The sequence below is a fragment of the Pyxicephalus adspersus genome, chromosome 4 (assembly GCF_032062135.1).
Source record: "Pyxicephalus adspersus chromosome 4, UCB_Pads_2.0, whole genome shotgun sequence".
Classification (NCBI taxonomy): domain Eukaryota; kingdom Metazoa; phylum Chordata; class Amphibia; order Anura; family Pyxicephalidae; genus Pyxicephalus; species Pyxicephalus adspersus.
In genome coordinates this window covers 29,859,090-29,884,102 of record NC_092861.1, presented here as the reverse complement: position 1 = coordinate 29,884,102, position 25,013 = coordinate 29,859,090, and the positions used below count along the sequence as shown (strand labels likewise).

At 37.4% G+C, this 25,013-nt stretch overlaps 1 protein-coding gene across 3 annotated transcripts in view; it reads right to left on the bottom strand.

Moving 5' to 3' along the window:
* PAK2 (p21 (RAC1) activated kinase 2) overlaps positions 1–25,013 on the bottom strand; it is a 32,552-nt gene that overhangs the window by 476 nt on the left and 7,063 nt on the right. For all 3 annotated transcript variants that reach the window (XM_072407645.1, XM_072407646.1, XM_072407648.1), the window contains exons 2-14: positions 9,317–9,527; positions 7,735–7,829; positions 7,202–7,352; positions 5,982–6,016; positions 5,786–5,884; positions 4,928–5,054; positions 4,696–4,759; positions 3,880–3,928; positions 3,510–3,622; positions 2,190–2,307; positions 1,106–1,205; positions 700–896; positions 65–202 (exon numbers count right to left, since the gene is read on the bottom strand). In XM_072407645.1, the coding sequence (XP_072263746.1) occupies positions 65–202; positions 700–896; positions 1,106–1,205; positions 2,190–2,307; positions 3,510–3,622; positions 3,880–3,928; positions 4,696–4,759; positions 4,928–5,054; positions 5,786–5,884; positions 5,982–6,016; positions 7,202–7,352; positions 7,735–7,829; positions 9,317–9,509 (1,479 nt within the window). In that variant the 5' untranslated portion in view covers positions 9,510–9,527. The remainder of the gene's footprint in view (positions 1–64; positions 203–699; positions 897–1,105; positions 1,206–2,189; positions 2,308–3,509; positions 3,623–3,879; positions 3,929–4,695; positions 4,760–4,927; positions 5,055–5,785; positions 5,885–5,981; positions 6,017–7,201; positions 7,353–7,734; positions 7,830–9,316; positions 9,528–25,013) is intronic.

The window sequence follows — 25,013 nt, the reverse complement described above, 5'->3', positions numbered from 1 at the left end:
ATTGATAATTTTCAAATCTGAAAAGCTTTTTTCTATACTCTGTACAAGCAGATGATGTGCTTACCTGTAGAAGCTCTCTAGCTGAGCCTCTCTTCTCTACATCCATTTCCAAAGAGCGGTTCAGAAAATCTCGGAAGATTGGAGACAGCTTTTCAGGATTCTGTAGCTCTGGGGTTCCATTAGTGGCAATCAAATACAAAGCCTGAAAAAAAAATGTAAGGAACATTACTAATGACTATTTCCCAACTGTATCTTTATAGATACATAAGTTGTACAACCAGGAATTAAAATATTGTCTTAAAGGACATTTGTTGTCTCTCTATAAACAGTAATGGAAGTCTTCCACTAATTATACTTAACGTCAATGTAGATATAATGAGTCTGATTTACTAAAGTTGGGAATCTTTACTGACACCTTGGGCTATACAGTTTATCCATCCAGTCTGTAGCTCAACCTACCTAAAATTTTAGTACCGGTACAAATTAAATCCACATCCAGTTTAAGTTAAAAAGAAAACATTTTGGCAACAATATTATGTTAAAATGTAACCATTGCTTTACTGTCCACTCCAGACAGGTTGGTGAATACATAATCTTAAATTATCTTGAGTATTTAGTAGACTACCAGGATTCAGGTTTGTGGGAGAAAGTGGCAAATTCTTATTGTTGCACTCAAAGAAACAGCAGTGAATAACTTACTCTTAGAGGGTTTTCATTGAGGTAAGGTGGTTCTCCTTCCACCATTTCAATAGCCATGATTCCAAGGGACCAAATGTCTACTTTAGGTCCATATGCTTTTCTGGTCACCACCTCTGGTGCCATCCAATAGGGTGTTCCCACCATAGTGCTGCGCTTGGTTTGGTCTGGGGTAATCTGAGCACAGAAGCCAAAGTCAGCTAAACAGAAAAAAAAAGAAGCCATTAGCATATGTTACAGAGGTATAATCACACTGGACTATCAGTATCATGCTTTTGTATTTCTAATAAATTATTTTATAGTCTAGAATGAGTCTGCATTCACAAATGAATATTTATAAAAAATAAATGTTATAACAATTAGAATACAATATAACATTGGCTTATAAGCAAAAAAAGAAGAGACTAACTCAGCTTGACAGAGCCATCCATTCCTAAAAGAACATTATCACTCTTGATGTCCCGGTGAATAACCTGGTTAGCATGTAAGAACTCCAGCGCTTGCAAACACTAAAATCAGAACAAAAACAATAAGCTTTTAAGCAAAAATACTCCAAAACTACTCCTTCTTGGTGGACAGACACACACATAAATATACACAACACAAACATCTTAATCAAAATTCCCCCCCCCCCCCAAAATAAAGACATCAAATTAAAATAAACATGAGCGAATGAAGCCAAATAAAAGAGAAAAACCCAAACAACATCATGAGCACAGGTTTTCTTTAGTAAAAGCTTATTTATAATGTCAGATTTGGAAATGCGAATTACTATGACGGCTCAATATTATCCCTGTTGGAGTGAAAGTTGTACCCACAACTGCTTTATTCGTTTTATTTTCCTGCTTTATTCGTTCTGTGAATCTGAGATTTCCACCCTTCTTTTGCTACTTAAATAACCTGATATCACGGTGAAAGCTCTGACTTAAGGAAGCAAAGTCTTGCCTCTACAAAAATGTCTGCACAAACATAAAATACCAATGTAGATTAAGGAAAGTCAGTACTGGAGAACAAAAGTAAGCTACAGGAAGGCCAGAGGTAATAATTGTGATTAGTCCTTTGGTCTTCACTGTTTATGCACAGCTTTCACAGTTAAAGTCTTCTTGAAAGGATTTCCAAAGTGTGACCCAAATTTACCCCCACAGCTTCCTCTATTGTAGGACCCCAGTGTTTTTTTTTCCTCCTTTCCTTTTTATCACCATATTGGCAAAACTGTTGTAAGGGCAACAGCTGAAAGCAAGATTTAAAAAAAAGTGCCTTAAATCAGTTATTACTGACAGACAAGTTCCCAAAATGTTAAACATTGTATACACACACTGCATAGGTTTACCTGCTTATGGTTTATGCTGTACATACACACTAAATGATCAGACACATGTACTTATCTACATTTTAAATTACCATTTAGCCTAAAGAAAACCCTACCAAAATCAACCCTTAAAGAATATCAATGGTAATTTTATTTTTATAGACATACCGGTTACAGCACTCACCTCTCTACATACAGCAGCTATCTGTGCTTCATCCATGCAAGTCTCCGTTACCACATCAGTGAGAGAACCACCAGCGAGATATTCCATAACAACAAACAGCTCATCTCCAACAAGAAAACTGCACAAAGAAAAAAAAAAATATTAGAGAACAGTATGCAGGCAAGTCTTAACCTATGTTGTAAATGTAAACATATTGTTTTTTTTTTTCTGTGACCAAAAAATTAAAGCAGTATTCCTCAACCTATTTACCCCAGGGGAACCCATGAAATAATTTTTTCGGTCTAAGGGAGCTTCTGTAAAAAAAAAAAAAAACACTGGCATTTGGTGAAATCAATGCAACTTATACTGGGGCTTATTGAGCAAAACAGTGGTGAGTAATAATTCCACCTTTACAAACAGTAAAAGATTGTTGGCAACACGTCCCTGGCTCAGTACAGTGATGTTAGACTCCCAAACTAGGCAAGCACCATCCCATGAAAGGTCAATCGGCAGCAGCTCATCGAACCCACTAGCAACCTCGTAATGAACCCTGGTGGTTACATAGAGCAGTGATTTTCAACCACTGTTCCATGGCACACTAGTGTGCCGTGAGAGATCTTCAGGTGTACCGTGGGAAATTATCCAATTACCATTGTCGAGTGCCTGTGCTGTAGTGACTGGCAGAGTAATGTAATACTCTTCCATGTCAGTGGGTGGCAGTAGGTAGCTCATGCGCCTTGTTTATTTTTAGAGGCGAGAATTAGCTACAAAGTGTAATTTTGTAACACTTTTGATTTGTGGTGTGCCGCAGGATTTTTTTAATGTAAAAAATGTGCCGTGGCTCAAAAATGGTTGAAAAACACTGAAATAGAGCATCATTTTGTTACTATTTACACATGCAAATTGTGTATATTTATAGGAGATATTTAGATCTAATCTGTATCTAAAAATTGCCCTTTCTGCTTTTTGTGTGTTCAGGATTTTTGACAATCTTGATCGTATTGGCCGGAAAAATTGTACTTTCGAGTATATGCAGAGAAGTTCATTGTGGCTTTATGACATGATGTAAATGTAGATTAAGCTGCACATGTACATTCTAAGGAAGGATGCAAACAGCAAGGAAGTTTTGTTTTATTGTGCAAGAGACACAGCATGTATTTTCTGCTATGTTTGCAATTACTTTTAAGCAGAGTTCTGCTTAAGAATGATCGGTCCTATTAATGTAAAAAGTCAAAAGTACTATAAAATGTTGTAAAGGTAAAATGTATTATCACATATCCTATGACTACACATTGCCTCGAATACTGCTGACAACCAGGAATATACATACTGCTTTCTTACCTGTCTAAAAAGTTTACAATATTTGGGTTCTTCAGCTCCTTCATAACAAGGATCTCATTTATGATCAGCTCTTTCTTGGGCTGTTTCTGGAGATTAATCTGTTTAATTGCAACCTGCATAACAAAAATTAAAAAAAAAAAAACATGTAAAATAATTTTCTATCTGCCAAATTTCATTTTAAACATTGAAAAAGTAAATCACAGATTTATAGCCGGCTACAGAACAATTTTTTAAACTCAGTATTCTAAGGAATACCATTTATTGAATAATGACGTGCCATTAGTATTCTGCAGTACAGTACACTGCAGATGGCTGAGAACAATAGCGTAATTTCCTGTTAAACTTAATGACAATGAAATGAGAGTCCTACCTCCTGCCCAGTGGCTACATCAATAGCAGTGAATACAGTTCCTGAGGCACTGTTTGGGAAAAAAAAAAGCATGATCATTAGATACAAGCACTAGACATGAATAATTTAATAAAGGAATAACGAGGAGATATTTTTTTCTGCTACACACTGTGGTCACACAATGCAGATAAAACCTGAACAAACAACTCTTAGGTATGTAGATTTAAAGCATACAGCAACAAGGCCCATCTGATAAAAGGCCATAAATTGACTGGTTTTAGCTTAGAACAGATTTGTGAATTCAGAAAAATCTCATTAAGCATTTCAAACTGATGTAAAAAGCAACACATTTGTCCATCAATGATGGCCAACACTAGCCCTATGGCTGCCTATGTTTCTAGTTTATACTTTTTTATATAAAAAATAAACAAAAAAAAAAAAAACTAAAAACACTAACAAACAGAACTTTTACTTTAAAAAAAAAAAAAGGGGGTGTCTAACCTTTTACCTTCGTAAAGTGAAAATTCTGAGTTTAGGTACACTTTACACACATGAAGATTTTTAAATGTTACTGTCCAGCTGCTGATGTGCAACCATCTTGAATAGAAAGTCCTGAACTATCTACACAACTGGGAAGGCCATTATACATTAACCCTACTACACTGGTACTTTTTGCTCTGCTGTGGCTGCAACTAAGCAATTGATAGTTTGTTGGAGCACAGAGAAATCTATAACAATCTTTAACCAAAGCCTGCTCTCATAAAATGTCCTAATAGTAATGGACTTAAGATAATTAGGTAGCATTACTCACATCTACCTTTTTTGTGTGATACTTACCCTTGCCCAATCTTTTCATATCGTGTGTACTTCTTCTTAGGATCACCTATGCTCACTATAGTTCCTACAAAAAATATTACACACTAGTTAGTATGTGGTAGTTATTTACTACTGAAATCAGAAATTACTCTTACTGAATATTAATCTATATTTGTATACACACAGAAATAGAATGTACTACGTTCAATGATATATAGCCTATCTCCTAAAGCTTAACAGAAAGACTGCTTACTGAGTTTCTCCATGATCTCCTCATCACTCATCTTCGTCTTCTTCTTCTGCCTGTCCGCACCCTTCGCTGTACTGTCTGCATCACCAGCAGGGGGAGGTATTGGGTCGATTACAGATCGGGTGTAAATCTTTTACAAGAAAAAACAATTAAAACTTGTGTTATAAGAATATAATCCATATGATATATGTCATGTAGTTAAACAAAAACTAATGGAAAAGTACTTTCAGGAGAAGCCGTTGGCTAATCAAATCCACCACCAACCCTTTAAAAATATTGAAATGAACCTTTATACTTAACATTGTTTTCTAATTTTATGTTAAATAACCTGCTTTGCCCTTATGAACTGGAGTTTCGCTACACTTTTGAAATTATGATCAGGCAGGGCTTTATTGTAGAAAGGAACAGGCGCTGTCCCTTCTGCAAGAAGCATTCTTACCTGCCTCAAAACTCCACGGAATTATCAAAATTGCTGAGCGGCACATGTCCAGTGTTAGTTTCCGGGATACCCAGCATTAATGGCTTCCCAACTACGGTTGCTGGGTCTGAAGAGTTACACTGTCCAAGCCTATCAAAATGGCCAAGATTGCATAAGGAGGATTTCCCAACATTTGGGGTGAAAACTTTTGGGAACTTTACCTGGGGCTTTTAATAAAAGAGGATAGGAGTTGGACATCCCTAGGCTATGGATTAACATACCGTACCTTTAAAGTCCCAAAGTATGTAGGGATGTAAGAGTAAAGTCCCAAAGGGAAAGGGTGTATTACAGATAGGCAATACAGCTTACATAGTTTATTCAGTCTCAAACAGTAAACACAATATTACACGTGAAATCGTACTAATGACCAAGATGACACTCACAGATTTTGTATGTTCAGGGCGAGGAGCAATAATTGGAGGTGGAGCCTCATCATCTTCTGTATCTGAGTGTCTTGTGGGTTCAGTGCCTTTTGCATTTGGCTAAAGAAAATTGGTAAGAAATGTGGTTCAGATCTTTGTAAGAGGAATAGGCAGATTTATCCAAAATGCACAGTGAGAATAAGAAAAAAGTACTCACAGCAGGTGATACTCCAGAGGGGAGGCCATCTTTATCTACAGAAAAAATAGATCATTTTAACACAAGAGTAAAAAAAATTGCAAATGACCATTACAAAAAAAAAAAAAAAAATACATAAAACAAATTTTCTTGAATGGGTTAACACAAGATATTTACCTGACACTTATCTGAAGTGTCAAGGTTCACCTAAATTCTGATATTAGCAAGCATGACTCTACATGACATTGCCAGTGAATGTGAGATTATAACATTCTTAAACAACAGTGTACCAATTCATATTCTTATGTAATGCTCCTTTAGAGGACAGTCGGTGAACTAAGACTGTTACTGAAAAGAATATACAATTACAGTTGAAAAATAGAAATTTTTCAGACATGATCAAAAGATACGATTATGTTATGGGGTTAATGCTACTAAACACACTGCATCATTTATGTTATTTTACCTTTGACTTTAGATATGCTTTAAATTCATGTCACACAAAAACAAATTTAGGCTGGGTCAATGGCTCCTGTACTATACCTAAACTGCATCTTTCCTCAAATAGGTCAATTAGGATGTCAAAACGAACTGAAGTTAGACTGGATATGTATGGAGATATATATTTTAATATCCATATATCATTAGTTCAGTGAATAAAATTTACAGACAATTAAAGTGTAATTCCTCAGCTTCTTATATGTCCTGTAAACTTCACAGGTAAGAGAGAAGCTTGCAGACTTTTTGGGGCCACTATCCCAACTGTTTTAGTTTACAAAAGAAATAAGGGTGACAGGTAACTACAGAAGCCCTGCAATTCATAAGAAATACATCTGGGAAAATGTATCCAGATCTGTAAAGCTGCAGGAGACATTAAATATTTTTACAGTTCAGATCATCACAAAGAAGGTTTTGATACTTTTATAGCCTTCTATTAAAAAGGAAAGCAATTACTAGAAAGCATATTTTTTAGCTTTACAACCCTACTAAGACTATTCTGACACTTTGTATGCCAACTACCAAAGTAACCCGAGATTTTCACATACTGCCTTTAGTATGCATATCTTTACCACACTGGATATAGGCAGCCTAACCTGGTGCTAAAAAGGCAGTATCCACTTAAAGGTATGTTTGTAAACATTACAACCTCCTAAACCTAAAAGTGATAAGAGAAGACCTAAGATTTACACCTGCTGTCTTTATTTTTCCCACCTTAACCAAACTGGAACAGAAGCACTTACCTGGTGCTGAAAAACTAAGGTATTTTTGTTTGCCAGTGTCCTTTGAGTCGTAAAATTTAAGTACATCCAGCACAGCCTGTGGATTCTTCTTCTGTTCTAGCTTTGTGATATTTGATGTCTGTAACAATCGTGCCCACTGTTCTGGCATTCCCTGAGAAATGGGATAAGACAAACAATTTTCTGCTTGCATTTTTTCAGTTACAAAAGATAAAATAAATACTGCTGGTGCGCCCATGGATAGATAGTACAGTCATACAAGTGAGAGAAAACAAATTAAACAAAAAATATGTTTGGCAAAGTTCAGATAATTAGGAAAGTGTATGGAATAAAAGAACCCAATACAAGGACAGGAATGTTAGGGGTATGGCAGTGAGCAATATGTGAAGGAGAAAATTTCTAAGAGTAAGGCAGCGGGTAGTATATGCAGAATAACTGAAGAAAGAAGACAAATTTTACACAAGCTTGTGCCTGAACCTTACTTCACAAGTTAATGTGCTGATATTTACACTTTCGCTCTAGGATTTCATACTTACAGTGAACTCTCCAGTCACAGCATCAAAACCAACATGTATTGTGTGTTCGAAGTCAGAGGGCGGGGAGATCTCAGGACGCTCTTTCTTTTTGCCCACTGTTAAGAGAATGAGCAAGAAAAATAAGAGATCATGCGCTTGTGTTATCTTACTGACAAAACAAAAAAAAAAAAAAATCCACTCAATGTTGTATTCTGAGGTACAGATTATTTCTTAAAAGAAATAGCAGACTGAAATGCATGGAAAAGCATTCAGGTGGTGCTCATTGTAAGTGTTTAATCTGCCTCATATTCCATCAAATTCAATATTGGTGTAAAGTTGGTCACATATGATTCAAAAAGTATGTACAGTATGTGTAATGCAATATAAAGGCCTTCTTGACTACTTAAATAGAATGGAATGTTTATTTAGGCCACACCATTTATTGAAAAGAAAGAGCTGCTGCATGCTTCCTCAAAAGCTGGTGGGGCAGCTGTAATTATAACACACACGGGTATACCATCAGAACAGGCAGAGTATTGATTCCTGTGGATGTTCAGACTATGAACTGGTGTCATAGTGAGAGCTGAAGACTCTGCTTAGCTTTACTGAAATGTATTTACTTCAAATACTCTAGTGCCGATAAAAAGTAAATCTGACACAGACGAAAAGATTTCTTAGATAATGAAAGTATGGAACAGCATGAATCACCCTTGTGTCTTCCGAAAACCTCAGTGGTACAAAAAACAAAAATGTAACTGAACATTAAAAAATATGTTTGAATAATGTTAGGTGGAAATAAAAGCGTAAAAGGCTTAGAGCATTGTTATCATTTACAAAATGGTCTTACAAAAATGGTTTTAATTTACCTGCAATCTATAGGCAGAAGGTGCCGTTTTTCTAGTCTGACCCCAGCAAAAATATTTGTATATTTTATTCTACTGATAGTGACACTAGTGTCCCATGTCTATAACTAATATTAGTAAAGCATGATCAGATTTTTTGCCTAATTTTGTGCATATTTAGAATTCCACAAAATAGCGTGGTAAGAAGTTAAGTACAGGGCTGATTACAGTTATGGATTAAAAAAACAAAAATCTTGCAAGTTCGATCCAGCGTACAATGATCTCTCGTGTGGGGGTATGAGTACTTACATTGCTACATTAAAACAAAACACTGCAAATTTATAGTTGTGCAACTAAAGTAGCTTCTGCTGTCAAAATGACTGCTAGATTTTGCTAGTAAAAGAGAAGCACGGTGGTATGGAGGAGGAGAAGGGCAAACCACAAATGCCCAAAGACCCCAAGGATAAAGTAATAATGGATAAAATATTCTGGATTGTGTGTGAGGCATATCCAAAGTCTGTCTGGTTGAAGTAATATATATATATATATATATATATATATATATATATATTTTGGATCATTTTATATTTTGGATAATTTAAATCTAATTTAAATCTGTTAATTATGTCGAGCAGACCAATTTTCTCTACCTAGGGTGAAACATATTACCCAGGAAAGGATTTTATTTCTGTCCATTAAAAACAAAAAAACATTTAATACATTCCTCCATTCAGTTTCTGATTCCAACAGGATCACCTCACCTTTTTCATTGCTAGAGAAGATAGATATGATTTTACTTCTGGAAGGTTTTCTTTCTTCAGGAATCAGTGGAAGAGGTTTCAGGCTGTGATTACTTGACAGGGGGTCTTTCATCCCAGAACCAAATACTGTTGCACTGCTTATCCTCACTGGGGGTGCTGGTGGCTTATCTTCAAGTTCTCCGTTGTCAGACATGGTTGCTGCAGCTCAGTCCTAAAGTTACAAGAAAAACAAAAGGATCAGTGAGTGTGTTCACAATCCTCAATCCAAAAGTCAGCACACTTTAAACGAACAAAGAGAAAAAAATAAGACTGATTATATAAGATTATAAGATGTTGGCGCTATATAAATTCTGTTTACTAACAGTTACTTGCAATGAGGTTTATTTGTTAAGACAAGTACAAATTAACAATAAGTAGTATACCATTTCTACCTTAAACTTCAGGAAAAATGGGTCTCAATCATAAAATTTTCTTTATATTATTAAAAAAAAAAAATTGAGCAAAGTCAGACTCATTTAATGCTAAGTTAACAATCCTGAACACAGAAGAATGCACGCTTATTCATCTACAGTATGTGTATTCATCTTTATAAGGCTTACAACATCTGGCTAGGAAATTCTTCTTCACTATTTGAAGAAGGTAAGCATTTACACCTCCCCCTGAATGTGCCACTGAAGAGAAATCATCTAAAAAGTCACTACAGGATAAATTAGTGAAGTAGAGAATGACAAAATGTACAAATTCTGACCAAACATGGGTAAGAACGCACAAAGTGTTACCCCGACTGTCTGCCCAAGGGACAAATTTCTGACTAAAGCGACAAGCGACTAAATTTCCGATTTGCAAAGAGTTAAAGAAAAAAAAAAAATGTAATCAAATTTGCCAAGTCTAACTTTATAAAGTTATTACAAGGCAGGCCCATAGGTGCACCAGTTAACAGTACTGACGAGTGAGATAAAAGGAATTAAATAAAAGCAGAAAGAATTACAATAGGCAGCACAAACATAATTTTCTCAGTAAACCCCTTTTTGTTAAACTTTGCTGGAAACACTAAACACTGATCACCGGAGTCCTTTGTGATGCTTTGTGTCTGAAGAGGAAGTGCACAAATGCCACAATATATTTGTTCTCATACTATGACCTCTAAACTAGCAAAAAGCATCTATTGCATACGGCATACTTTTATTTTGTTCATATCTGAAAAAGCATTGACTAAATCTAACCGTATTACTCAACATTTTCCTCAGCATTTTTTTTACAATTGCATGCATAAAATATTTTTGCAAGTTTTGGAGAGAATGGGAAAGGATTGAGACAGGACAGAGGTCAGGTTTTTACCGCTATGCAGGGATTTGTTATAAAGATTTACCTTTATTTTCTATCCCGCTGTCAAATGTTTTTACCCAGAAGAACGCAAGGGGAACTCAGCAACAGAAACATTTAGTGCTATAATATTTTTCCTATACAATAGGGGGAGGATAGAAAGAACACCTAGTACATTGTTATTTCTCTCAGAGTTTCTATTACAGAACTTCTCACTCCCTGCATAGTAAAATGGTAATCAACATAAGTGAGGAAATCTCTCTCCAACAAAGGCCTGGATAGAAGTATCCAGACAGGGTTCTTCCACAAGCTATAAATAAAGGTTGGCTGGAATAAAAGCAATATTTTTTTTTCTAGATAGAAATACCTCACACCAATAAGGTTGAAATAGTTAATGATGATAGCATTCATGCCCTGGATGCAATGTGGGGTCAGACTTATTTTTCATTTGAACAAAATGTAAATCCATGATTATAAGAAATTTCTCAACTGAAAACCATCCTGGCTACTTATCCTGAGGGGATCTACAAGTCTCTGCATACTCTGCACAGCCAAAGCTTGTTCTGGGCCTTGCTGTTCCACCGAGATAAGTGTGGCAGCTTTTGTAACATCCTATCAAGAATACTACTAGAACGGAGAATGTTTCATACTCCCAGAATGAGTTATGTAGCTGAATCAGACATGCAAGTCCCATACTTGTTCAGCCCACACACCTGTAAATTCCTGCTTCTACACCCTGTTTGATGACCACGGAAGAAGTAAACCTGGGGAGATGAAGTTAGGGGAGGCCGGCCACAATTAGAACAAGGAGGATTTATTATATGGTACAAACCTCCCTCAATGTATTTACTTAACAAGATTGTAGTCATTTGCAAAGAACTGCAGTGTTCTCCCCAGCCCCTTTTAGCCGGGCGCACCACCCAGCACTTTTCAGCAAACACCGGCTGTTTTTTGATGGTTACTGATGAGTTAGGTCACAATACAGGGTCTGCCACCCACCTACAATTTCTTCCCACCCAGCTCAAAAAAAATTCTGGGTTGAGCACTGAACTGTTTAAAAAGAAAGTTGATATCTGAGGAAAAAAAAAAAAAAACCTGTCCTTGCATTCCAGCATAACCCAGGAACTCCTAAACTCCAGTGTACATCTCCCTATAAGCGTTTGGAAGGTCAATACTTGCTAGTAACACATATTGAAAAATATGGAAAGGGCTGTGCACCTTATACGGTTTTATTTAGTCTTATTGAAGTCCCTAAGAGGTTTTTAAAGTAAGCAGATCTGATCTTTAAATGATCCTATGTCAGGAATGATAACTGCCTATTACAACTGCAATATAAAAAGAAAAACCTTACGCAGGTCTTCCCCATCATAGAGGCAGCACCAGCAGCCATTATATTCTTGCTAGAAAGGCTGTTTACTTTGCCAACTCTTATCTGCTGATTAATACTGGTAAAGGTAGAATTTCTGAAAGTGTCACACCAGGCCAAAGCAAATAAATATTTAATGAAGAAATGTTCTGTCTGTACCATACTAGCAAACTCACACTGAACTCGATTGTTAGAAACCAAACCCTGACCACACTATGTTCACATGTAATAGATGTATGTGTATTAAGGAAATCCTGCTGTAATTTCACATCACTTACACATCAGCAAACACTAATGCACAATACTGGAATCTGCAAATTCAGTTTAAAATAATAAAAAAAAAAAAAAAAAATTAAAACTGGAATGTTTTCAAGTTACTGAACAGACCGATTTTATGACTGGCAATAGAAACGGACTTAAAATAGGTTAAAAGGTTGCAGTGTAATGTTTATTAGACATTATCACCATTCACATCGCATGTGTGAGTTGCCATGTCCAAAACACAATTTTAGCATGTGAATGTGTATGTGAATCAACTCATCGTGTGGGACTCACAGATCAGCCCCTCATTTCAGTCAATGATTCGATGAATGCCAGACAATTGATAGATAAGTTGCTGAGGCGGGATAATATTGTTATTAAACAGTAATTATATAGCGCCAACAAATTATGCACGCTGTACATTAAAAAGGGGTTGCAAATGACAGAAAGATGTGACACAGGAGGAGGAGGAGAGGACCCCGCTCTGAAGAGCTTACAATCTAGGAAGCACAAAATTAAAAACGCTTCCATCCTATTAATGAACGTCGGAATTGGAAAACAGAAAAATCAGACATCAAGAAGTCCATAGACATTTACAGATTCTCATCAGGGCACATACAGCCACTTGTAAGAAACCGATTCACTACAGCAACTTGTTATATTTGGTGAAAAAAAAAGTGCCTGTGAGCATATAACCGAATCTTAATGAATCCTCGACAAATCATACCTGGAAAATCAGAATGCACCAGGACATCAGTTTTCTAAGTAACATTAGATTTTTACATAAAATGACACATCAAGCTTTGGAGAAAAATATCTCTTGGAGTTCATGGTTAGACAAAATACATGTTGAAATCATTTAAATATATTGAGACACTACAAAAAAAAACCATGAGCCCACTTATTGTAAAGATCTAGACGTATTTGTGTTATTCCATTCATACATTACACATAATTTATCTTACAGGTGTACAAACTAAACAGAGGGCTTGATTGCTGGCACGGTGAAGTCATTTACCATGCCGAATATAATGTAACCTCAGCTTGACAGGAAAAAGGATACAGTGTTCCATGGAGTAAGAATGTGTATATAAAAGGAAGTTCCGTCCAGGATTTCCTATTGGAGAGCCACTTGTAAACTGGGTAAGAATTAAACTTACAGATGATGCCGGGAGTCTTTGCTCCTCCCAATTCACAAACACAGGCAAACGTCAGGAAACAGGGCTCAGCATGTGTTATACACAATGAAGAAGGGAACCTAGTATGAAGTCTACAAAGAAGAATGTGGCCCTTCACTACTAACTTACTCTCTCATTTTCTTCTCATATTCAGAACATTTCCAGGTCCTGTCACCTGCACATCTCCAAAATCCGCCCCTACCTGTCCCCAGAGACCACCAAACTTGTATACGCTTCTATTCTCTCGTCTGGACTACTGTAACATCCTCCTCTCTGGTATTCCATCAACCCGAGCCACTCCTCTACAATCTATTATGAATGCTGCAGCCAGACTCATCCATCCTTCCCTCCGCTGCATCTCTTTGCAGATCTCTTCATTGGCTTCCATTTCACTTTAGAATCAAATTCAAGCTCCTGTGCTTTGTCTTTAAATCCCTCCACAGTTATTGTCTCATTTACATTTCTGACCTGATAGAAAAATACTCCCCTAGCCGCTCTCTCTGCTCCTCCAATGACCTAGTAATGACTTCCTCACTCGTAACCTTATCACACGCACGGATACAAGACTTCTCTAGAGCTGCCCCAACTCTCTGGAATGGTCTTCTTCGTCATATTCGGCTTCCTCCTACTTTTTGCTAACTTAAAAGAGCACTCAAAATCCATTTTTTCAAACTTGCCTACCTGTCTTCTTCTGTCTTTTGAAACCATCACTACTTCCCACACTACATATCTCCCATCCTATTGTGTGTGAAATTCCCCCACCTACTAGATTGTAAGCTCTTCGGGGCAGGGTCCTCTCCTCCTGTATCACTGTCTGTATTCATCGGTCATTTGCAACCCCTATTTAATATACAGCACTGCGTAATATGTTGGCGCTATATAAATACTGTTTTATTAATAATAACAACGAATTGGCCCTTTTACAATCCTTTACAACAACAAAAAACAAAGATGCATGAACAAGCGTATAAGGTGTACATACAGCACCGCACTGCTCTATGGAGAGGGAAAGGGGGAGAACTACGGAGTGATACCCCACCGCGCTCTCCCCCCTTCACTTGCAGTGCAATCTTTCGTCTATCATAGATATGAGAGAACAGATCAAAAAGCAACGTCAGACAAGTGCTGTACACACGTCAGATTCTTGTCCGATGCTAAACCTTAGGTGAGAATTGTACGAGAATCACCGACGTGTACATAGCCTTAGTGGTCCTTGTTATCAAAATAAGAGATCCTTTCTTGTTCAAAGTTAGTTTTATACTCTTTCCCTTCATATACAGGTATTAGTGTTCCCAGAACAATGCTGTATTGTTTTAGTTATTAGTTGCTGCATACCTGGCACATCTGATGCCTTGCGGCGTTTCCAAAATATCAAACTCTCGTGGTTTTTAAACTAAAGTATTAGGTACCATTTGCAAAATGTGTTTTTATAGACACAACATGACACCTGCATAGCTATGGGCATTAGCACTTGTCTGACAGCTTTGATTTTAATGAGTTTGTAGATGCAAGGTGCATTCCACATCTGCTGCAGCACTGAGGGAATATTCCTGCTCTGGTCTTCAAAAGAGATGGCTAGTGGCTATTAAACAAGCACAGACACATCACTGCGCCGATCTGAGGCACATGACGACAATGCTTTAGGGTAAATGTGCTAGACCAGCATTTTTTGGAACCCTGGGGTTTCTCCTAGGCTTGCTAGGGTTTCCTTGAGTAATTTGTGCCTTCCAGGTCACTTTAAGTGTCACTAATGATGTGATTGGCAGTCTGTAAGGATGACAACATTCTTCCTACTGACCTTCATATTAATGTACTGGGGGTATAATAGTTATAGCAGGAGTTCTTCAAGACTTGAAAGTTATTTCAAGGGTTCCCCGATTTAAAAAAAAAGGATTAAAATACAATATTAAAATGTTATTCAAACAACTGCATGTTTCTATAAGTAGGGTGATTAATAAAAAGTTGTTTTTTTCTATTTGAAACGTAAATATTCTTTTTTTTTTTTTTTTTTACGAATGCCTAAAAGTTATTTCTTGATGATGGTGAACCACTGCAACATGCAAAAGGCATGATCAGAGCAAGCAAAAAGCTGATAGATTGTGTTATTTATATGAATTGCAGTCTCTTCTGTGTACTTTGCAAACTTGTGTGTGTAAAAGGTGTGAGCCTGTCAGAACTTCATATGGTTCTTGGATTAGCCACAGTAATAATAATCATTCTTTCCAATGACCAGCTTTATCAAACTGGAAACCTGTACTCTGAAAAATGTGGGCTGCACTGCCAACATTCTTCTAAAAGGCTGACATGCTCTTTATTACTTTCTCAATCATCAACATGTACAAGCAGGCATCTTGAAAAGTTAGATAAATAGTTGCAGCAATTCTGGGATATACTGTGAAAGAAAAGGAGGGGGAAAGAAAACTGAAAAACTATAGCGACTTCATATTTCTCTGTAGAATATTAGACATACCAAGATTTAAAAGGAAATTTATGTAAATATGGAGCCCATGCAAGGCAAAACAACAGGTTCCCTTTATTGACAGCCCCACCAAATGTTTATCCTTGACTACTTTCACTTCTACTCCAGTTTGTTCAGTTACTGGGTGCTAAACAAATGTAGAGCGATAATAACACTTGCATACCTTCCTCCCACAACACTGTGCCAGTGCCTTATACCTGGCTGCTCAGGTACCCGGAGCCATCACATGGGGCTTGGGAGAGTCTTCAACCTAGTGAAAGCTTCAAGTTATAACTTGTCAAAACTTCAATTCCTTTTCCCTTCCAGCAGCCAAACTGAGTGGTGGGGCAACAAAGGAAATTTAAGAAGTAGTGTGGGCAAAGCTACCATAAAAATTGAAGTGTCTGCTTTGCCCTGTATAGAAAACACACAGGTTTACTTCACCACCCCCTAAAAATAGTTATTGCCTGGTTATCCTAAGCTTCAATAGGTTAACTCTAAAACTTAACTGGCCTTCATGAAATTTTATTTCTAATTGTACCTGTGACCAGACTGTAGAAAAAGTATTTCTATTCTTTACAAACAGTTATATAGATTTAAAAGCTACCATCCCTGACCTCTCTAGCTGCCTTTACTGTGAAGCAAATCATTCTCAAATTTCACAAGTGAGACTCTAAAGCAATGTTGGCAACACATACACATAGCACTAAGTACACATAATGCCACCACAATGAAATTTCCATGCTTGGACCTGTGGGTGGCAGAGGATGATTGGGCACCATCAGGCAGCACCCCTAACCTGCCTGCAGGTGCGTGAACTGCCATTATTGGTGTGTGGGAATACCCCATGCTTGCAGGTCTAGAACAGGTAAAAGGGGGTATAATATAGGTGTAAGAATGAGGTGCAGAGGTGCGCAATTCATAAATTCTCTGAACAAAAATTATAAATAATAATAATAAACATGAAAATTTGGGCTAAAAAGGAAAGGTTTTTTTTTTTTTTTAAACATTTCTGTTATATTTTTCTTTAATGCCTTCCTTACTTTTTGTTTGGGTCTTTGGTCTCCATGTTTTTGGCCTAAATCTCCAACCTTAGGGTTTACCATGGGTTTCAACCATTTTCTTTTGGCTTAGAAAATGGTTGAAATGGTTCTAATGGCACACAAAGTTTGTTTACATTAAAAATGTATTAAAGTAACATAGCATGCTGATCTCCAAAAAGATCTGCAGTTTATCTTAATATAAACGAAAGCTTGAAATGATGGCAGTAATAAGTAATCCAACAGCAGACATTTAATAAGACAGCAGCACATCCCTCTCCTATTAGTGCTGAATACTATTATTTACTATGATGTTTTACCAGGTTGTAAAGAAAGTGACCTGTATAAGAGTAATTTCATTTCAATGAATAGGATTGTACCAGGACTCAAGTCTGCATACACACGAGTGTACAAGCCAGGTCCTCCACTTTCCATGTAAATAGCATACAAGAATAAATAAATACAAAAGTAAATTTGTGTGACTGGACTATACAATTTTGCATTTCTTTAGTAATACCAAAGATAATGCAACTAATGATAATAATAATAACAATAGTAATACTTCACTTAACAGTGAGCTGATTAATGTATCAGAGCCCCCACACTCCTTGTCAGGCACCATCAGGATGATCATTATTTTACAAATCTATTTATCTTTTTTTTAAAAATTTACATTAATGGTCTGCGGGATTTAAAATTATGAATTTTGTGGTCTGTGAGGTCCGAAAGGTTGGCAACCACTGCTATAGTGAATAATGACTAACGTCTTAAGTTCAGGGCACTTGATGGATCTGAAAGGTTTCTACGATTGCTTTTAAAGGGCTTTAAAGAGGGACCTAGTCTGCCATTTCCAAAACTAAACACATTTTTTCACATTTCCATTGACTTCTTGAACAATAAACCTAAAGAGTTCAGACCAGCAAAACTCTGTAATAATCCCTTTGCCGCTTTTTTATGTGAACCTGATGCAGCCATTGCTTTTCCTTGCAAATACTTTCAATGGGCGAGGGCAACACTGCACGTACAGCTTTACCCTTCTTGGTCTAAGAAATTCCATACATGGGCACATTCATGTTCACTGCCCTGTCATTGCCATGGTACCAGCAGGGTGACATTGTTAAGACTAAGAAAGCTGCTGCTTTTGGATGAAGTTGACAATTCTTGGCCCTGTCAAGTGATGAGAAGCAGGGAAGACGGAGGAGTGTTTACCGACGCCTCATCTATCCCAGTGTTTAAGCAACCTACGCAGCATTGATAGAGATCTAATAAAATAAAGGTATTGTACATTATATTACATTATATATTTACATATATTACATTTCTTCATGTATAACTTTCTGAAAGTGGGATGCTTATATATAACACATAAACAAAAGGTACAGATTTGTCTTTCAACATTCATTTGGGGAAATGCTGTTAAGTAGCTGCCAGGCACCGCCATGTCTTTGGTATGCAGCGGTAAGAAATGTGTCCGGACCGTATCTGTGCATATTACACTTTTACTTATGTTACCTTCTGCGTTTTGGCTCTTAGCCACATATCAATATGACTCACTTTCATGAATCAGTAACTACGAATGAACTACTCCTAGCACTGGCAGTCCCTAAAAACAAAAGGTATTTGCCAACAAGTTAATAAATCACTAAAAGAAATTTTTACTTCAAAAAAAAAAAAAAAAAAAAAAAAAAAGGGGGGGGGGGGGGGGGGTTGTTGCACAGCTGTCAGACCTAGAATCAAAATCCAAATTTGCAAATTGATTGGCTGATGTATACAATATTGAAATATTAAAATATTGAACAAATACAGCAAGACAAAAAAGTAGAGAGGTTGTCGAAAAACAAGTAGATGGTCCCATGAAAAAACAAAAAACAAATAAAGCATATATAAAGAATGTTCAAAGCATTTTGCTAAATACGGGGAACCTGTAAGATAATAATGGAAGCTGCAAGCAGCAGGACTTTAATATTAACCTTTATGTGTCACAGACCTGGAACATAAATGATGATTTATAGTTCTGACTTCAATGGGGTACATTTTTTCTTTTTAAGTCAGTGACTCACTATAAAGTGAAAAAGTTCAGTGTGAGCCCAACTCAAAGTGGGCAAAACCCACTCATCTTATCAGTTGTGTTGTGACCAGTACAATCTTCTAAGTACAGTGATGTGGTCTCCATGCCATCTTGAGTAATGGACTACCCAGTGTTCTCCCCAGCCCCTTTTAGCTGGGTGCACCACCCGGCAATTTTCAGAAACCACCCGGCTGTTTTTGGGTGGTTACTGAAGAGTTGGGTCACAAATCAGGGCCTTCCACCCGCCTACAATTTCATTCCACCCAGCTTAAACAAATTTCTGGGTTCAGCACTGCTACCCGTGTGTAAATACTTTCTGTGCTGGTCATGAAGAATACAGAATATTTTATTGCATTCAGTAATATGATGGAAATATACAGTAATTACATTCTAGAACCCGGAAGATGTACTGAGCAACATATCGAAGAAAAATGCTTCTGAACACTACTGCATCAGCAAATTTTTCCCCTTAGCAAAAAAAATAGCAGGCCTTAATAGCAGGCCATGTTTTTACAGTAAAATTACACATCCTTTCGATGAGCATTTTTAGGTTTTCATTAAATAAAGCAGGAAACCACTTCTCATACATAAACACAGACACATAACGAGGGATGACTTCATTTTACTACTCACTATAGAGTCTGCAAAGGGAACTTAAGAAATCTTCTCCCATGCTAACACTGCATTGAAGGCCGGATATATTGAGGACTCTCCACTTAGTTACATTTTTATTGTCAAACAAAACGCAAGATATAGGACAAAAATGTCAGAATCTCTGTGCATGAGGACATTTTCTTGTCTGCGTTTGTATTCTGTTTCAACTCAGCAGTGTGTGCACCATATCCACTTGCACAAAGGACCACTGTTCTTCCCGACCCATCTCACCTTCACATCTTGATGCAAACATGATAGGAGACACTGATCAAATGAACACCAATGTAACGGGACACTGAACAAATAAAGCATAAAGAGCAGTCAGACTCCATGTAAGATAAAGCTCTTTTAATGCAATCACCAATGTGCATTTCAAAGGCATTCAGGTGCTCACAGTCAAAGCAGCAAAGACCTCAATGTCCTAGTAAGAGACAAGTTTCCAAACTTCAGTCTTCAAGGATCACCAACACATTTAGTTTTATAGACTTACATGCAAATAAAAAGTTGTGCTCAAAATGCATTGCCAAAAACAAAGACTGTTTATGTTTTGCAGGTACCATAAAGCAAATCTTCCACAAACTGCTCATAATACACAAATGACAAATGTAAATGACAATGCTGACACCGTACAAACTCAAATAAGATGTTATCACTGAATGTTCTTTTAAAATCCCTTTTACTGTGGTTCCATACAGTCACTGTATTTAGGGGGGTGCAATGGCCCCTTTTATTAAGGCAACAAAACAATTTACAAGAACATTCTATTGATATACATACATCCCACTTACAAACGGTTATGGGCAATCCCCAGTCGTCCATCCCTTAACCACCGTCTCCAGGGTCGCAAATAAAATTTGAAATAACATACCTGTATAAGTCTGTCAATGGATAGGCGGGTGGTACACAATTGTCTATCACTTGCTCTGCCTCCGACCGGCATGCACATACGCATTACTTCTGGGAAGGGACACGCATGCGGAGGCCCTGCCAACTACAGCTCAGTTCCTGGAAAACTTGGATAGAAATTCCTGGGACTTTACTGGCATATTATTGTGGAAGGTGGGCAATGTAGAAATGCAGGAAGAAGAGTGATTTAGAGATCAGGACAAGTGCCGGCTATGCAGGAGTAGGCTTAGTTTAATTTTTTTCCCCTACAAGGCCAGCTCATAGAAGAACTTGAAAAGTGTTTCCGCACGTTTCGATAATTGTTTACTTGAAGGTCTTCATAAAAGTAGATTTTTTTAGGACATTAGAATTGGCACCTCTATTGTCCATGGCAAATGGAGGTTCTCCGAAAATTGTCAGATGAAGCATACTGAATAGGCTTGCAGGATGTTTACCAGCTGCTGCCCCAACAAACATTCCTATAATTCTGGGCACAGGGAAACATTCTCTCCTTGCTTGCCATAATTTAGTACTGAGTGCCTGACAATCCAACAAACACACCCGAGCAATGTAAGGCTGGGTAAGTCCAACTCAGAACCAAATAAAGTGTCCTGCCTGTCAATGTCAAATCCCACCATTGTAAGGAATGTTTTATCCTTAAACGCAAATAAAACATTGGTACAAAGAAAGTTTTCTAAAGGGGTCACCTGTAAGCGCTGCAACTTTCAGCCTCTAGAAGGCCCTCTGGTGTTGGGCATATATTTGAGTCTTAAAATAAATTGTTGTAATCCTCCAAAGTTGACAACAAATACATATTTATAGTGAAGTTGGTAAAGACCGGCAATATTCACAATTCAAGGACTGTGTATGCCAATTTATCACACCGTGTCCCTGTGTGTGACCCCATCAAGTGCAAAGAATCAGAATTAGCACAGTGCAAAGGACATTTCTAAGAGATTGCACTGCGTCCACCCTCAACGCCGTAATCTTTACAAAGCATCTGCAAGATGCAGCAAGCTTAAAATATCCTTCTGTAAGAATCTATAGCATGCTTCCATCTAATATAAATGTTTGTTCTTCTATTAAAACAAGCAGCTAACAGGACACTGCCATGGTTAGATCTTGCCAGTGGTGCTACACATGCTCATATTTGGCAGCTGCCCAACAAAAATGACTTGGAAGAACAAAGTGTGCATCCTCTGAGAAAGGCTGCCGGGAAATTCAGGATGGAGTGCAGGGAGAGCGGTGACCACCAATCTCCTGTAGGCTGTATGAACCCGGAAGTCTCTTACTCTAACTCTTCTGGGTTTAGAACTCTCACATCCTGGCTGCAACGGCTGGGTAAGCAGTAGATCTGGAATAACCTGACCCCAATCTCCATGGGTTAGGGAAGGAAACCTCAAAATGACAAGACATGCTTCACCTACTTACAAAACTCAGTGTCAGATGTTTGGTCGTCATTTATATGGTATTGGATTTTTTTCTGAAAATATAGATATCAATCATTTGCAGACTTCCATTTCTCTGTGACTGAACAGTGTTTACATTTTTTATTTTACCCCTTATTTGGACCCCTAAAAAAATTCACAAATATAAGTACAGCATCTTAATACTAAATACATTTGAAAGAACTACCATACAATAAACGTGATTTTATCAAATTTGCCATGTTCTATGGTACCTTTACGGTTCACGTAAATCCCGGATCTTTGGTAGTTCTTCCAGTGTTTACATTTTATCCCATCAGGCTCCATTTCTAGGCAGAATATTTAAAAGCTTACAATGGCCATCACTACATTTATATCTGTTTTTCATGCGGTGCGATTTAATATATTGGTAGTCCCCAAGTTAAAGACATCTGACATAGGGACAACTCCTAGATATGAAGGGGGCTTTCCTGCTCTCCTGTACAGGACAGAGGATTGATGAGGGGGGGGGGATTTGGTTGGTTTGCATAACTTGCAGGAAAAAAAAACTTTTGCTAAACACAGCTGAGGTTGTGGGTAAGTCTAATGGCTGGGCAGTTCTGCAACATTATGTAACTCTTTAATGACCAAGACAAACTCTGTAGTTGTTTCTTTTTGCATATCAAAGAAAAGCTTGCTTCAGAAGTTAAAGAATGTCTAGGATCCATGAAGTTTTTTTTTTTTTTTGCATTATTTGTAATTAACTCACAGTGAGGATTTTTTACAGTAACTGCTGCCTAATAATATGTTGAGACAAACATCTGTCCCAATTGCATTTTCTTAAAACAATGTACCTGTTCCGACTTACATACAAATTCAACGTAGGAACAAACCTATCTCGTATGTAAGTCGGGGACTACCTGTAATGTGTTGCTATTGTTTAAGTGGAAAAGATTACCAATTATATGGCTGTAGAAATCTCTTAAAAGAAACCTGATAATGGCATTGTTGCCTATGTGTATTTGAAGGTGCAAACTGAAAAATCCCCTTATCTGGAATTTGACGCTGATTCAGAACAAGCAATGCCCTGGCGTTACCCGTGTCGTATGACTGTTTTAGGTCAGAAATTAAAAGCATAATAAAAGTGTTCTCCCCAGCCCCTTTGAGCTGGGCGCACAACCTGGCACTTTTCAGTGACCACCTGGCTCTTTTTGGGTGGTTACTGAAGAGTTGGGTCACAATACAGGGGGGCCGCCATGCACCTACAATTTTTTACCACCCTGCTAGAAAAAAATTCTGGCTTGAACACCGAATTCTCTATAATAATAAAATCTAATAAAATTTTTTGGCAATGAGGATAACAACTGTACAGAATACAAAACACTGCCCAGATATTATTCTTTCCCTGAGGCACTAGAGATGTCTGGATTATCTGTCTCATCAAACATATGCATTTGTCACTCCCAGCATTGGGATGTCATTGCAAGCAGCCGGAGGCTGAGCATTTTGCGAGAGGATGGTGAGATCTTACTTGCGTGTCCAAACAGCTGGTGAGCGACCCAGAATGCAAGCATGTTCTGTTTATTAATCCCAGAGGAATGTTGGACAGAAGCCCCCCTAAAAGTTCACAGTAGACCATGGAAAGATGAAACTCATGTTACTATACTATCTGAAAAAACAACTATGTTCTCAAAAAATGAAAATGCCTGCAGGCATAGGCTTTGTAAAGACAGGTGGAATTCACTGGAGAATGTCGATGACAAGCAGGAACAAGCAGAGAGAAATCAGAATGTAGGTTCCAGGATTTAGAATGAGAGGAATACTATTAGAAGACTAAAATTTGACTAAACTAAGACTGTAAAAAAACATCAAATAAATCCCTATAAAACATTCAACATAACATCCAAATCCTCTTTGTCTGTGGTCTGTATTCAATACAGTAAAAAGCAATTAGTAAGATGCCAAGGCTAAGAATCCATCAAAATCGGTTAGCTGGAATAAGTTTACTGGAAGTGGATATCCCATACTGCTCCTTGCAAGAAGGATGTCATGTAAGGGTTTCTGCTGCTCCACTAATACATCCATCCCTAAACCCCTAAATAAATCATACAAATATTTATACACAAAAGTAGTAAGCACTGAACTTTTGGAGAGCAAAAAGAAAAAATTAACACTGGGGAACACATTTTTGTTGAGTTAGATCTCACACTTGTTTTACTAATTTTTGGTTGGTGAATCAAGAAATGACGTTTTTTGCTATCAGAAGTTTTTTGCGATCACATCCAGTTTGTACAATACAGGGTACCCTCCATTTTTGTCAAAAAGCATACACATTTAACATACAATGAAAAAAAAATAATGAAATAAGTTGAATGTACTGTTTATTTAAATTTCTTTTGCTCATACAAAGGATTCATTGTTACTCTGACTTTTTTTTTTATTTTTACAGTAAAACATTTGAAAATTAATCGGGTAAGCGTTAAGGTAAAAATTTACGCTTATAGCTTTTCCTGGAGTATTAGTATTGGACAATCCCGCCGGATGCCCCAACAATAGTCAGCCATCAATATGTACATCCCATCTACCCTGATACCGTCCTTCCATGACCTTCAAATCTTCGTGGAATCCTTCACGTTGCTCATCACTGACTGCACCAAGGTTTTCCGGGAAGTTAGAAAGATGGCTATGCAGAAAATGCACCTTGATTCTCATATTGCAACCAAGCATTTTGTAGCTCTCCAAGAGTTTCTGGACAATTTCTGTGTATTTATTTGCTCGTGTGTTTCCAAGAAAGTCCTTGACAATGGCTTTCAATGATAATCAAGCATTCTTTTCCACTTCTGACATTGTCCTGATGAAATGTTCATCTTTGATGAGCTGCCGAATCTGTGGACCATCAAACACACCGGCCTTTATTTTTTCAAATGACAGGCTAGGAAATGCCAAACTGAGGTACTTGAAACAGTCTCCTTCAGTTGGCAAACTTTAACGAACTGCTTCATCAGACCCAGTTTCATGTGCAGAGGCGGGAATATATTATTCTTTCTATCAATAAGTG